General features: G+C 43.4%; 1 protein-coding gene across 1 annotated transcript in view; it reads left to right on the top strand.

The window, feature by feature from the left end:
* Positions 1-15148, top strand: part of CCDC6 (coiled-coil domain containing 6) — a 107011-nt gene that overhangs the window by 78051 nt on the left and 13812 nt on the right. The window contains exons 4-6 of the mRNA XM_036336807.1: positions 4977-5080; positions 6917-7077; positions 12514-12670. Of these exons, the coding sequence (XP_036192700.1) occupies positions 4977-5080; positions 6917-7077; positions 12514-12670 (422 nt within the window). The remainder of the gene's footprint in view (positions 1-4976; positions 5081-6916; positions 7078-12513; positions 12671-15148) is intronic.

The following is a 15148-nucleotide window of genomic DNA, read 5'->3' as shown; positions in this document are numbered from 1 at the left end:
AGCCTGCATTGTTTTGATTAAAGTCACAGAACCAATCAACAGCATTGCGTGAGGACTCAATACGTAAAACCTTGATTAGCTCGTACATATTGGCAAAGTAGGATGGAATGAGCTAAGTAAGATCTTTTACTGTCTCTACTAGAAACAAAACTGCGTTAAGCCCACTTGTGCTGCTATACCACAGAACACAGACTGGTTTATAAAGAACAGACACTTATTTCTCACAGTTCTGGAGTCCTGAAGCCTGAGATCAGTGCCAGCTTGATGGCGTTCTAGCGAGGGGCATCTTCAGGGTTGCAGACTGCCTGCTTCTCCTTACGTCCTCACATGAGAGGGAACAGCATGCTGCAGAGTCTCTCTTGACTCTTAGAAAGGTCATTAGAAATCCCATAATGGGGGCCACCCTCATGATATCAACTAAACCTACTTACCTTCCAGAGGCCCCACCTCCAAACCATCACATTGGGGACTTAGGCTTCAACACGAATTGGGTGGCACAAACATTCAGTCCATTGCAAAAACTGGGCACATTTTTCTGACTTTAATTTAGTTTTCTTAATTTTGTGCTTTTTATTTTCCCAGATGATTCTGATAAACCTCCACAGTCACCACTCTGGACACCTATGATATGACATAATAAGTTGGTAGGAAATTGGGCTGGACTTTTAATGGCCGTCAGATACTATCTAACCGGGAGGTTTGGGGAGATTGTTGTGCTAATCCCCATTATCCAGTTGTTTTCTTAGGATTTACCTCTTCCTCTTAAAAAAGAAAAAATCTAGCCAACTATGAATTAGGTTAATCTAGAGAGTACCCTGCTATTTCTCTTTTTAAACTTCAGGTCCACTCCTTATAGCATCGTCATCCTAAGTGCTTTTTACTTATGTTGTCACAATCTGTCTGTCTGAGTTCACTTTATATGGTAGCCCTTCCACGAGCTTCCCCCTCTCTTTTACTTTTACTTATTTACTTATTTATTTTATCCTCACTCGAGGATGTGTTTTTTTATTCTAGAGAGAGAAGGAGGGAGGGAGATAAAGTGAAACATCAGTGTGTGAGAAAAATATCTATTGGTTGCCGTCCATATGCACCCTAACTGGTATCAAACCTGCAACCTGGGTTTGTGCCCTGAGTGGGAATTGAACCCACAACCCTCAGATGCTCAGGATGATGCTCTAACCAACTGAGCCACACCAGCCAGGGCCCTCTCTTTATTATCTCGGATTTGTTGTAATAGGCTGCTTTCCAAAATTATTTTTTTATTAAAAAACTTTTTTGCAATACAGTTGACATACACAGTATATTAGTTTCAGGTGTATAACGTAGTGACTAGACATTTATGTAACTTATGAAGTGACACCCTGTTAAATCTAATACCCATCTGACAGCATGCATAGTTATTATAACATTATTGACTATATTCTCTATGCTTTATTTTGCATCCCTGGGACTGTTTTTCGTAACTGGCAATTTGTACATCTTAATCTCTTACCGCCCACCCCCGACCCCAAACTTTGTTTTTCAAGTCAGGTGTTTGGAATATATTTTCTCGTAGAAATGATTATATGGTAGTTAGACTAAAACTTTTCAAAGTAGATTGAAAAGATCCATTAAAACCATTCAGAATTCTGTGGCTGAGTACCATGGTGAGGCCGACGTTCTCATCAGACGTTCTTGCCAAGCATTCCTCCCCCCCCACCTCTCCCTCCACCCCAGCCAGCGTCATACTTCTCTTTAAATGGGAAAAGGCTCCCGGGAGGCAGAAATCCGATAGTGTGGGGAGCCATCTCTCAGCTGCACCCTCTCTTTTTTGCTATTTTGGTGGAGGTCAGTATCTGCCCACTGAGAAGACACAGGCAGGAAGAGCTGTGATTCAGATGAGTTGGCTAAATTTATACACACTAAGTTTATCCATTAAAGGAGCTCTGTATTTATTTTGGGAACATAATAAGAACCCTTGGTCTGAGGTTAATTAACCTGTAATGAGAAGGAGAGCTACTGAAGAGAAGTAAAGAATCTGGCAGTCCATTGAACTGACTTAATTACAAGGCGGACTTTCAAATGAGTATGTTTATGAATCAGCTATATCCATTGATGCTCCCAGAAAAAGCAGACAGAAGGGGCTTGGGTTAGCCTGAGAATTTGATGTGTGGTGATGGATGAGCGGATGCCAATTGCATGAACACTGAATAAAAAAAAAAAGCAACGGGATATTCTTAGGAAGGGAATAGGGGAGCGCATTACAGATAGAGACCAGCATAGTGAGTGCAATGCACCACTGGGCTGCTGTCGTGATTCAAGCACAAATTTCTGACTTACCCTGTAAACTTAGCATATACTAGTACTCTCCCAGATTTGAGGATTGTTCGAGATACGGACAATGTCAGAAGCACCTGAAATCTCCTTCTGCCTGAATTGGCAGAACTGGTGGTGTCTGTATTCGGCTCTAAATGGGTAGGTTGTGGAAATAAATGAGCAGGAGATGGAAGGTCAAGTCTGATAAGGAATTTAATGGGCACTTCATCGTAATCATAAATAATACCATTCCCTCTGTCTTCTCTGCCCCTTAACGTCCATCCGAACTCCCCAGCGATGCTGAAAAGTTGAGAGATTTTTAAAGCTGAAAAAACAAGTCCGGAAACCCTGCTCTTTGGGGGCTAAATAATACGGACTCCTACAGCGCTGCCAGCCCACGTAATGAAACATCCAAGTCTAGGCTGCTGAGCTGGGGCCTCCTGTGTGGCCCACTTCATGGGAATAAATTAGGAGAGCCAGTTGGTAAAACAGTCCCAAGTTTCACCCCCAGGAAGCCTCGGTTTGCTGAAGCGGGCAGTAAATTGATAGCTGGTGCCCGAAGAAGCTGAGATTCATGTCCATTTTCAACCCGTTTGTCCTGCTCTCTTCTCTGTGTCCTCATACTCTCAGACTCAGGAAGCTGCTCCTTACCCCGCTACTCCCAAGAATTCTTGGCAAAGGAGGTAGACTCCCAACCCATAGCATCATTTATCCCAAATCCTGCTTTCTTCTTAAGATCCTGTGTTCCTTCAGCTCTGAAATGAAATGGGTGGTTTCGATGATTTGTCTCACTGCCTCTAGCTCTGAGCCAGCCCAGACTGAAGACAGCGGCCGTCGTGAGACTGACACTGGTGGAGAATGGGTAGCTTTGAAAGGGCCCTTAGGAACCATGTAGGCCCACCTTCTCATTTCACAGATGGGGACGTTGAGGCTCACAGCGGGTGAGTACCTGCTAGAGCCACACGTCTAGTAAGTTATCCATAGGCAAAGGCAGCTTTGGATGTTCAGAGTTATTGGTTAGCACTGTGCATGATTACTCCAAAATGAAATGTAACTGGACATAAGTTTCCCTACTACAAAATGATGCCTTACTTGAGTTTTTTCTTGCCTGCCAAGTTCTCTCTATAATGCTTTTAGTCAAACACAGGAACAGGGCCCTTCATGGGCAAATGCCTTAGAATGTTGTTTCTTTAAAAAAAAAAATGGCCGTGAGTCATACTTCAAAGCTTGGCCAAAAATGTGGTCAGCACAGAATCTCACTAAGTTGTATAGGAGTTCTCTGCGGCTTTCCAGGTCTTTTCTCATTGCTTCAGGTAGGAACTGTTTAACATTCTGAGGAGCATGCGTCCAATTAGCCTATTCCCAGCTTCACAGCACAATATGTGTCTGACTGACTCTGATATCCCCCACCCTTTCTTTACTCCCCTCGTGCAAAGAAAATAATCCTGAAGCTGTATTTTCAGTTGACTCTGTGACCCAGGCTCATTTACCTGTTGGATAAAGTCTACTTTGGTTACGTTAAAAGATTACATTTTGTACATGGTGTTGGTCTCACTTTATTGCCTATGCAGGGATCTTTGATCAGTAGGAGCTTGCCTCTGTGACCTCCCAAGGAAACGTGAAATCTGCCACTGTGGCGTTTTTGCAGCTGTGCAATCACAGATAATTTGTTGACTCAGTGATGGAAAAGGTGAATTGGGTTTGGTTGCAGGGACAGCATAGGGGCAGTCACATAGCCTTTCTCTCTTTTTAAAGAAACTTCCTGTTAAAATTATTTAATATCTCAAATACATAGACAAGTACAAAAAATGATGCAGCACATTCCCTCTACCTGTCCTTGTGAGGTCTACTGATCATTGCATTTTCTAGCCCTCTCACTAGCCTTTTTCTTCATATCCTTATCACCCTCTACCAAATATGTAATTTATTTGTTTCATTTACTATCTTGACGCCATTAAAATCTAAGTTCACAAAGGCAGACATTTCTGACTTCTGGGTTCCCTGCTACTTCCTTATTAACCAGTGTCTGGCGTGGATGTTAGTATTTTCATATTTCTCAATATTGATTGGTTAAGTGAATTTTTCCCCAGTTTGCTTCTTTCTATGAAGTAGAATAGTTTGGGGTTCCCTCCACAACTGTATACCTTTCCTCAAATCAAAGTTCCCTTCTTTCCTACCTCCCCGGAGGTAACCAGTACTGTGAATTTGGTGTTTATAATTTTATGCCTATTTTTATATCTTGGGACATATTTATGTGCACCCATTGACAAATATGGGTGTTTGAGGTATTTATATAAATGTTGGTGTAATCTTTAATGTTGAACTACATGCAGGACTGGGGGGCAGAATGGGGGTACAAACATTCAGGTAAGTCCCGGTATGACTAGTAAGCAGAACTCCCCCCGAACTCTCTTAAAGGAAGATTTTCCATGTTCCTTGAATAAATGCTGAAACAAGTGATGTACCAGACAGCAATTAAGCTTTAACATCAAAGAATGAGCCTGTCTTGGTTTTCTCAAGAGTGTAAGAACTAGATGCATTTAAAGTGTCTGTGCTAGAAAATTGGCCATTTCTTTGCAGTTTCTCCAAGTAAAGGGGTCATAATGGTCCAATCAAGAAATCTAATTATCAAAGTTTAAGTGGCCTGCTATTCTCAGTAAAACTTCTTTTCCTTCCTCCAGTTGAGACGAGAGAAGATTGACCTTGAAAATACTTTGGAGCAAGAACAAGAAGCACTAGTTAATCGTCTCTGGAAAAGAATGGATAAACTTGAAGCTGAAAAGCGGTTTGTTTAGTCTTACTGTTTAATACGGGATTGCGTATGTGGACAGGGTGCTGTTCTGGGTGTGACTGAAGAATAACAATGGGACCTTTAATTCCATGGTTGATGCACGTCATTTAATTTGTCAAATGAAAAACATGTTGAAAGCTTCCTGACCTCTTTTCATGTTGGTCACCTCTTTACACTTTGCTCGCACTAGCCCAGTAGAATTTCTTTCCATTTGGTGTCAGAGGCTATGAAGAAATTAGTCAAGGTGCTATTGTTCACCTTTAAATTGTTCTGAAGGATGGCTATAGTTTCAGCTTTTTTACTTGATTGAGCTGGCTTCCCCAGTTCTTTTCTAAACTGCATAGCGTATGTACTACGTGCCTGCAGTTATATATTTATAAAATGTACTTTGTTAGGAAGACTGAGATTTTGATAGAAAAATTACCATGTAATTGTCTTAAAACTCGCTGCAAAGAAATGCTCGTACACATTTAAGGTTAGCATTCTTTGCGTTAAATGTACGTACATGGATGTGGAATGTCATTCAACGGCAAACATTTCTTGAACCCTCTGTGCAAGGTACTGTCAGGCCCTTATTTCTAAGTGCTGCAGACTTTGGGTAGCTGGAGCCAGGCTTGAAGAATAGCGAGGAGTTCTGTATGAGGGATGTAAGGATGGGTGTAGAAAGGGAGTTTCTTGAAAACGTTCATTAATCCACCTTACAAGGACCTTTTGTTTGCTAACCAGAGTCCTTTTGCCATAAATATTGTGTTTGGATGAATCCATAAATCATTCTGAGTTCATCTCAAGATGTGCAAAATAGAAACATACCACAGGCTTTAAGAAAAGTACAAGTAGAGGCACTGTATATCTACAGGGAAATATTCAAGATGTAGCTGAACCAGCTGTGTTTCCATTATTGTAGCTGTACTAATAGATGGAATTAGGGAAAAATATTTAACATAATAAATGTAGGGATCATTACAACATTTAACATACTGGTTTGCTCAGCTAGAGCCGTTGAGCAAACTCAAAGGTAAAAGTTAAAAACAAAACAAAACCAAAACCACCCCCCAGCAACCTATAAAAGGGGACATGGAGGTCTGTTACCATTCAGTCTCCCTTTGCAGAACACAATCAGTACCAAATTATTGCAGATTATTGGGTTGAGCAATCTGAAATTGACATTTTATAAGTCAAAAGCTGTTGAATAACAAATACGCATTTTATGTGCTTAACGATAATTAGTGGGGAAGGTGGAACTGCCAATTATTAACCTAATAATTTTTGTTTTGTTTTGCTTTTAACTTTTTGCCTTAGCTATGGTCAGAAGCCAAGGGCCTCTCATCAGTTTGCCATGCCCTCAGCTTGGTTTTCAGCAGGGAATTTTATACGTTGAGTCTCTTATGTTATGCCACCATCCACCGAGATTGAAAGTGCACAATTCATAAACCTTCAGCTTTGAGAGAGTGACATTCTGTTAGTATCTCCATGTCCTCAACCAGCATGTCAAACATTTAGTAGATAACTCTGGAGCCTTCTGTATGCCAGACATACTACTTAGAACCAAATGTTAGAGATTATTTTTTAAGGAATGCTTAGTTACCAGTGGCAACTTAAAGGAAGGAAAAGGAGGGTGGGTCCTTCAGCGCTGCCCTTGGACCCGAATACCAGGTCAGGGTGACCAGAAGCTCATGTGAAATGGGCAGAGGAGATCAGCAGCCCTGTGAGTTGGTTCTGCAATTCATTCATTACAGGAGGTTGCTATTAAAACAAGCCCTCTGGGTAGTATGTTTTGTCTTTCAGAGGCAAACAGTTTTTCATTGTTGGGTTTTTTTCTTTTCCGTAAAGAATCCTGCAGGAGAAATTAGACCAGCCAGTCTCAGCTCCCCCATCACCTAGAGACATCTCCATGGAGATCGACTCTCCAGAAAACATGATGCGCCACATCCGGTTTTTAAAGAATGAAGTGGAGAGGCTGAAGAAGCAGCTGAGGGCCGCTCAGTTACAGCGTACGTAGCCTCTGGTTTCCCTGTCTTCTGTCTGCAGAATGAATCCACTTACCAAGTACCAAGGGTTTTACTGACATTTACTGTTTGATTTGTGTTAATCAAATTCGTAATGTATTTCATTACCAATACATGTTTATCCTGCCATCCTGGAATACATTATTTTTTTAAAATGATAGTAGTAGGGCCAGGCACCTAGTTTAGAATTCTTCTAAAAAATAATTCAAATAATTTCAGGGCAATATTTTTAACCTTCTCCCCTGCGTCCATCTCTAGGATTGCAAGAGACCTCAGTATATTTGGGGGGCAGAGATTAGGGTGTTTATCTTCCTGACTGCTAAATTTTAGCCAAAGCTAACATTTGTTCATGGTACTTGAATAAGTGCTTTTGAAATTTATATTTATTATTTTGGAAAAGGTCGGAGTGTTGAGTTGGAAGTCAAAGGAACTAAATTTCTGAATACTTGATGAGATCATTGTGCATTTGTGTGGGTCTCTGCTATTTCTGCTTTTAGGTTGTTCTAATTTATTTGTTCAAATAGGCAATGTAGTAAAAAGGTATGCAGGGGAAAATAAGTCTCTCATTTCTGATCCCAACCACCCAATTCTGACAATTACCCATTTAAAAAGGTTTTTTTAAAGATATGTTTTTACTGATTTCAGAGAGAGGGAGAGAGAGAGAAACATCAATAATGACAGAGAATCATTAGTTGGCTGCCTCCTGCACACCCACTACTAGGGATAGAGCCTACAACCCGGGCATGTGCCCTGACTGGGAATCGAACCGTGACCTCCTGGTTCATGGGTTGATGCTCAGCCACTGAGCAACACCAGCTGGGTGCAATTACCCATTTTTTATACATTTTTTCAAGTATATGTGTTTGTATAAACTTTTAAAATACAAATAGTAGTACAATGAATATACTCTTTTGCATCTTTCTATTTTAACTTACTATATCTTGTAATTTTCCTTGCCAACTTATAGAGATATCTTACTCCCTTTTTTAAAAGGCAGCTTCAGTATTTGATTATTTGGTTACACCACATTTTATTTAGCCAGTCCCATACCAATAGACCCTTTTTGCTGGTGATGCCGTAACTGCAATGAACGTCTGTACACACATTTGATTACTGTTCAAGAACACCTCCAGGGTAAATTTCAGTGATTTCATCTTTGTTTTCTTTTCTAAAATTCATTGTAAGCTCTTATTCAGTCTGGGATGGTGCATCAGGAACCTTTAAAAAACACAATGTGCTAGTTTCCTATTGCTGCTGTAACAAAAGACCACACGCTTAGTAGCTTAGAACAGCACAATTTACTATACAGGAGTGGGCAAAAGTGGGTTTACAGTTGTGAGCACACAAAACAAAAGTTTATTCTTGTATTATTTGTTAGTCATTGCATCATTTTTCATACAGACAACTGTAAACCTACTTTTACCGATGTCTATTTGATAGTTCTGGGGTCTGAAGCTCAGAAGAAGTCTTACTGGGCTAAAGTCAGGGAGTCAGCAGGAAAAGGCTTAGAGGGAGAATCCATTCCTTTGCTTTTTCCAGCTGGATGCCTGCAGGCTCTGGCTCATGGCCCCTTAGTTCCATTGGCTTCACTTCCACCTCTGCTTCCATTGTCACACCTCCTTTTCACTCTGACTCTGCTTCCCCTTATAACAGTGGTTCTCAACGTCCTGGCCCTTTAAATACAGTTCCTCATGTTGTGACCCAACCATAAAATTATTTCCGTTGCTACTTCATAACTGGAATGTTGCTACTGTTATGAACCGTAATGTAAATATCTGATATCAGGATGGTCTTAGGCGAGCCCTGTGAAAGGGTCGTTCGACGCCAAAGGGGTCGCGACCCACAGGGTGAGAGCCGCTGCCTTATAAGGACCTTGTTGAGCCCAGCCAGATAATCCAGGACAAATTCCCATGTCAGAGTTTTTAACTTAATAACATCTGCAAAGTCCCTTTTGCCACGTAAGGTCACATATTCCCAGGCTTTAGCAATTAGGATTTGGATATCTTTGGGAGTCCGTTATTCTGTCTAACTCGATACAGGTCTCTAGCCTTCCTGTAGGAGTAGAGCCTGGCCCTCTGTTTTTTTAATGTAGGTAATGCTGACATATACTCTGGGTTGAGAACCACTAAATATATTTCATGAAAACAAGTCAAGGAGCTCTCAAATATTAGTTATTTTAGGATGTTTTTTGAGTTGTTGGTGTGTTGGGCACACAGTGTCCTTTAGCACCTTTCTGAATTCTTTCCAGTGCCATCAGCTTGCATTTTTCTTGCTCATGTATGCTTGCCTTGTGTCCCAGACAACGTTTTTAGAAGAAATTTGGGAAGAATTTTTCATTCCCATTACTTCCATCCTACTGCACTATTTGGTCTTTGAAGAGACTGCAGATACCACCAGAGGCACCCATCAGTGTGGGGACAGAGAAAGCCGAACCGAACAGCTGCAAGTGGCCGTCAGCCGCTCACAAGTGGTTTGGATTGGGTTTAGAGGATGAGTTAATAACTTTTCCTCATCCATCTACCTCACTCATCCTTATCCTCCAAGTCCAATTGATCTGAACTTGAAGCTCTCTCCCAATAGTTCTCAACTGTGGTTGAACATTGGAATCCTGGGGAGTTTTTAATAGACCAGTGGAGAGTCTTCATCCTCGAGGTTCTGATTTCATTGATTTGGGTGGGGTCTGGGCATCGGTATTTTCTAACCATAAACTTGAAAGTGAAGGCAGACTGTGAAGGTCACCTTTGGATTATGTGGAAACCACCTCTTTGGACTCTGACTAGAAGTCAGTCTCAGTTGACTATCTTGGACTAGATATTGCAAGATGGCTGAAGATAGGGGGTGCATAAACTGTGGCCCCTACGTGTTAGGGAGCTCTGCATGAGGGAAGGTAAGAGCTGACTTCTGGAAGTAAGTCTAGTCTCTTGAAATCAGGTGTGGTGGTGTGCCAGCAGAGGGTACCCAAGGAATGACATCTTTCTGTGCCTGGGTCAGTAACACCCAGAAGTTTTGGACCTGGTTGGTGTCTTCTCTATGCCTCTGGCTCCCCTGGGGTTTTGTTTGTTTGTTTTAAGTAATAGTTTACTGATTTTTAGCAAGGGAGAGGGAGAGGGAAACATCAATGTGAGGCTGTGACATCAAATGGCTGCTTTCTGCATGCCCAATACCAGGGATCAAGCCCACAACCCCGGCATGTGCCCTGACCGAGAAACGAACCTGCAACCTTCTGGTGCACTGGACAACACCCAACCAACTGAGCCACACCAGCCAACGCTGGCCTGTTAACTGCTGAACAGCCAGGAAGGCTTCCAGCCATCACTCCTGCTGACCGGCTTTCTTGTCTGTAGATTATTGTTTTAGGATTCCCCCTGCTGATTTCCCCAGATGTGAAAGCGTTGCCGTTTCCTTTGAAAAACTGTTTCCTCTTAACTGATCATTCTTGAAGTCTCATCAACCCTCAGTTCTGCGAAGCTTTCTTTCCTATTTATGGAAAAGAAAGGCAGCTTGCTCTGCCAGCGCCCTTCTGGTTCTGGAAACAATAAGTACTTCAAGGGGCCAATCTAATGCTTCCTGGAGCACTGCTGAGAAACGCTGCGCCCGGGCATATTTGGGATGGAGTAATTTAAATCGTGTATATTAAAAGCGTGCTTTGTAAATATTTTCCCAGCATGCCTTCAATTAAAGGGACTTTCGCAACTGGATGAAGCAGCAGGTTTTTGATTATATTGAGAACAACGGAGGGATCTAGTGTTGAGTGTCCATAATAGTGTTCATTAATTTTGGTGTTTTTATTTAAATTTCTAAAATAAGGATATCCTGTAGCTTTTATGTGTTCTGTAATGATGATGTCTTAGAAGTCATGGGATATTTATCCTCAAAAGTCATTATTTGCTAAAGCACCAGACCTTCCTAGAGTTGCTTAAAACTGAAACTAATTCGATGGACTTGGGAGTTGAAATAGGGTCTGTTTGTGGCAGAAAAATGGCCAATGTGGCATTCCGCTCCTTCCTTCTTAAGTTTGGAACGGGCTGGAACTATAGAGCAAAACCTGTAGAACTCTCTCAGACGTGATCGTGGCCACTTTGACTGGGTAGCTGTTTTTCAGAATAGAGAAGTAGATATTACCCCTCCCCCCCCCTTTTTTTTTGAGGTTTTACTTTTTCCAAACTCATGGCTAAGACAGGGAAAAGGAAGAAGCAGGAAGATGGGTAGACACTGAGTTTTGTGTAAGGTTATTTTGGTTCCTTAGTAACAACAGATTCTGTCTGAGGTAAACCAGAAAAAGAGCGGGGAGGTCATGTGATGCCATTTATTGGAATGTGCCAGAATGCTGCCCAGAATAACCTCACAACGGTGGGGCTTGCGAACCAGGGACTCAGCAGAAGGAGATTCTAGAGCCTCGTGAAGGTGTCCGTTCTGCATTTCAGGAATCTGGGAGAGAGAATCCGACTAGGTCCAGTGTCTACCCCGGGGCTAGACAGCTCTGGCTGGGAGATGATGCTGGAGTGGAGGCCTCAACAGGTAGCTGTGGGCAGCAGTAGGTTTACAGTTGTAATACAAGTAAATAATACAGTAATTGCAAACTGCTAACACAAGAATAAACTGTTTCACGTGCCCACCGCTGTGAACCTACGTTTGCCCACCCCTGTATGGCCAGCTCCTCAGGAAGGGGTATTTGTCATAACCAAGGTGCCATCCCAAGAGCCGGGCTGTGTGCAGGTCTTTACCTGCTCTCTGACTCGGGACGGCTGTGAGTGAGTCACAGACACACACACACACACACACACACAATCAAAATTAATCTTATTTGAAACATGAAAGTTGTTTACTATGTCAATTTCTACTTTTTAAAAGGGAATTATAACCGTTACCCAGCACGCTATAGCTCACTGGCTCTCAGGGCGCCTCCACCGCAGTGCGCCGTGGGTGTGCTGACAGTGTGAAGGCTCCGTAGGTGACTTGCCACGCTGTGTCTGGAGTTGAGGGGCAGCAGAAATGGTGCCCAGAGGGCAGCCTGTGGGCTGGTTCTGTTTCCCTGATGGAGCCCCCTCCCCTCAGAGCTCCAGGAATGCAGGAAGTTCTGGTAGCTGCTAAGTCCAGATTTAGCTGCACCTCTACCATTTCCTCCTCCACCTCAGGCCCCTTAGAAGGCAAGGGAGTGGGGGTGAAGATGCCTAAACTCCCAACACTGCTTTTTGTATTTTTGTCTAAATGCAGATCATCGGTAAACGTTGGTGCTCGGGGTAAACTTTAAATCCAGATTTAAAGTATGAGAGAGCGAGGACTCCTGGCTTGAGGCAGTTCTCGTCTATAGCCCAGGAGCTGGAGTGCCGGTGTCTTGGTCAAGGTTTATGTGTGAGTGAGTGAGTGAGTGAGTGAGTGCGTGCAAGGGCCACGTTTTCATTGAGAACTCCGGCTTTTCAGACTCAGAGAAGATGGCGCAGTATCTGGAGGAGGAGCGTCACATGAGGGAAGAGAACCTGCGGCTGCAGAGGAAGCTGCAGAGGGAGATGGAGAGGAGAGAAGCCCTCTGTCGACAGCTCTCCGAGAGCGAGTCCAGCTTGGAAATGGATGACGAAAGGTGTGCACTGGTCTTATGAGCCTTGCTTATTTGTTTGTTTTTGGTTTATTTTAACAAAGGCTCTAAAAGGTCTCTGTTCACATCCTGTTAGATGTGGAAGGGGATGGCTCTAACATTTATTTGGTGTGATGATGAACACCGCTGCATCAGAGTAGATGCTGAGAATGGGGGACATGAAGTGACCATTTCCCTTAAACCCAAAAAGATAGGTGGGGAAATGTCCTTCCCAGAATTATTTGGTAGGGGGAGCAGTGGAGGCAGGGTGGTGTGTAGAGAGGCTAGTTCGCATGTTGGTGAACGGGTCTGATCCTGGGTTATGTCTGTTTAAAGCCTGGGAGCGCTTGAAGTTGTAGATGCAGGTAGGCGAGCCCTGGCACAGCCCGAGGAAACGCACTCACAGGGTGAAAGAATTAGCAGGAGACAGGAGGTTGTTGAAAGCCAGAGGCCTTGCCTTAACATTCTTGGTAACTTTTGAGCCTTTTTGCAGTTACTTTAAAAAAATAATGCACTGCATTTATCTGCGGAAGAGTATCATCAAGCCCCCCGATTGTCCCACTGAGAAATGGGCTGAAATAAGAGTTAGCCTTTGGTTAACCAGAGAAAGTGGTATCAGCATTTCTCTCTCATCAGACTTTCCTCTTTCTCCCCGCTACCTCCTCCTTCCCCTTTCCACCCCCGACGCTGGGAGTAAGGTGACTGTGAAGATAAGCAGCACATTCACTTTAGAAAAACTGCCGAGTCAGCAGCGAACCCCAGCAGTTGGGGCATTAGCCTGCCTCAGAACCAGGTGATTTCTGCAAGGAGATTTCCTGTTCTGGATCAGGGGTGCCCTGGCCTTACTTGGTCGGTATCGCAGTGTGGGAGGTGGGACCGAGCCTCCTCTGGGCCCCTCCACAGGCCGAGGAGCCCGTGCCTGAGACCAGGGTCTGCTAGTGCCGGGGATGTCAGAACACGCTGCTTGAGAGTATGTGGGCAGTGTTTACACAGCAGCACTCTGCTTTTGTTTCTGCTGCTGACTAGATCCAGGGCGCTAACAAGGCTTCGGGCCAAATTGCTGTGGACAGTGGTATTGTCATTTCAAGAAAAGTTTGAGATTTTTCGGTAGTGAAGGTCTATAATTTTATAATTTCAAAAAAGGATAAAAACAGAGTAATGGGGCATCCTAATTAAAGAATCTATGTATATGCTTCCTCGTGCGAATAGAAATAAAGAGTATTCGGTCTCAAAAGTTTGTATAAAATTATTCTTACCTCTGAATTTCATTGATTTCTTTCTGATAGTGTCCCATTCGCTCTGAAATTCTTATCCTCTGAAAACCATTGGGATTAAAAAACACATCAGCCCTATAAACTACTTTATTAACTACTTTGAGGCACTGAGCAGACTGTCTGTTCGCACACACGGGACCCTGTGCTTGATCTTGAGCCAGATGCGCTCTGGAATTTCCTCCAACTGTGGTGACACGACTACAGCTCCTTCAGGCTCCAGATGAACATTTTTTCCCAGAACTGGTATCCACGCCAGAAGATTTGCTTTATCTTTTGCACGTCAGAGTATTTCAGGCAGAGTACAGCTTCCTAATAAAGACATCATCCCCTTTCCCTACCGGGAATGATGATACCACATTTGGGAGAAAAAAAAAATAGACACTTGAGGCATCTACAAGTGTGTTTATTCCTCAAAAACCAAGAAGCCGTCTTAGCTGCTGGCTGGATGGTAGCATACAAGAAGTCCAGCCTGTGCCTCCGTGGGGGCTGCTCTACAGAGCAGAGAAGAGTCAGTGGTGGGTGTCTAGGTGAGAGGTGTATGTCAGACTCAGCAGCATGGCTTTCTTCCTGTCGAGTAAGCCAGCGTAGCAATGACAGCGCTAAAGTTCCGCTCGTGAACTGATTGAGTATCAGGGCTGAGATCTTCCCCGGGACACAGATCCCAGCCCGTTCCTTCCTTTGGCCGTGAGGCCTGTGGAAGATAACTTACTAGGACGTCTCTCACACAGTAATTTCTCCTCTGTCACATCCTATCGTGTGACTTTGTTAATTAAGAAGGCTTGCCTTGTACAGGATCAACATTTGGTTCACAGGAAGACGTATCTTTAAGCTTCAATTTGATCACACAGACCCCAGAGGGCTTGTTTGGGTTTGTTTCAAAGAATAGTTTAAATGTGGCCATTAAAACACGGATGTCTCTCTAATTCTTGTGACAGTAGAGGTGGAGTCTCTATAGCTGCTGTGTGATGGAGAGAAGCCCGGCCTCTCTGTTGTGTCCCTAGGTCCCCCTGCTGAGCTAGGAGCTCCAAATTCCCCAACCCAAGCCCTGGGGAGAGGTTTGCTGAGCAGTGACTCGCAAGAGCCCATGTTCATAGGTGTCTCCTAGCTACAGCATCGCTCTCTACACACTGGGATGTGAACCCCAAGCATTTGCTCATCAGAGCTCTCTTAAGAACTGTTGACATGCAGGCGGTGCTGATCATCTCCCCCT

The sequence above is a fragment of the Myotis myotis genome, unplaced genomic scaffold (assembly GCF_014108235.1).
Source record: "Myotis myotis isolate mMyoMyo1 unplaced genomic scaffold, mMyoMyo1.p scaffold_m19_p_15, whole genome shotgun sequence".
NCBI classification, from domain to species: domain Eukaryota; kingdom Metazoa; phylum Chordata; class Mammalia; order Chiroptera; family Vespertilionidae; genus Myotis; species Myotis myotis.
Note: the sequence above shows the minus strand (reverse complement) of the source record. Positions and strands in the feature narration are given on the sequence as shown.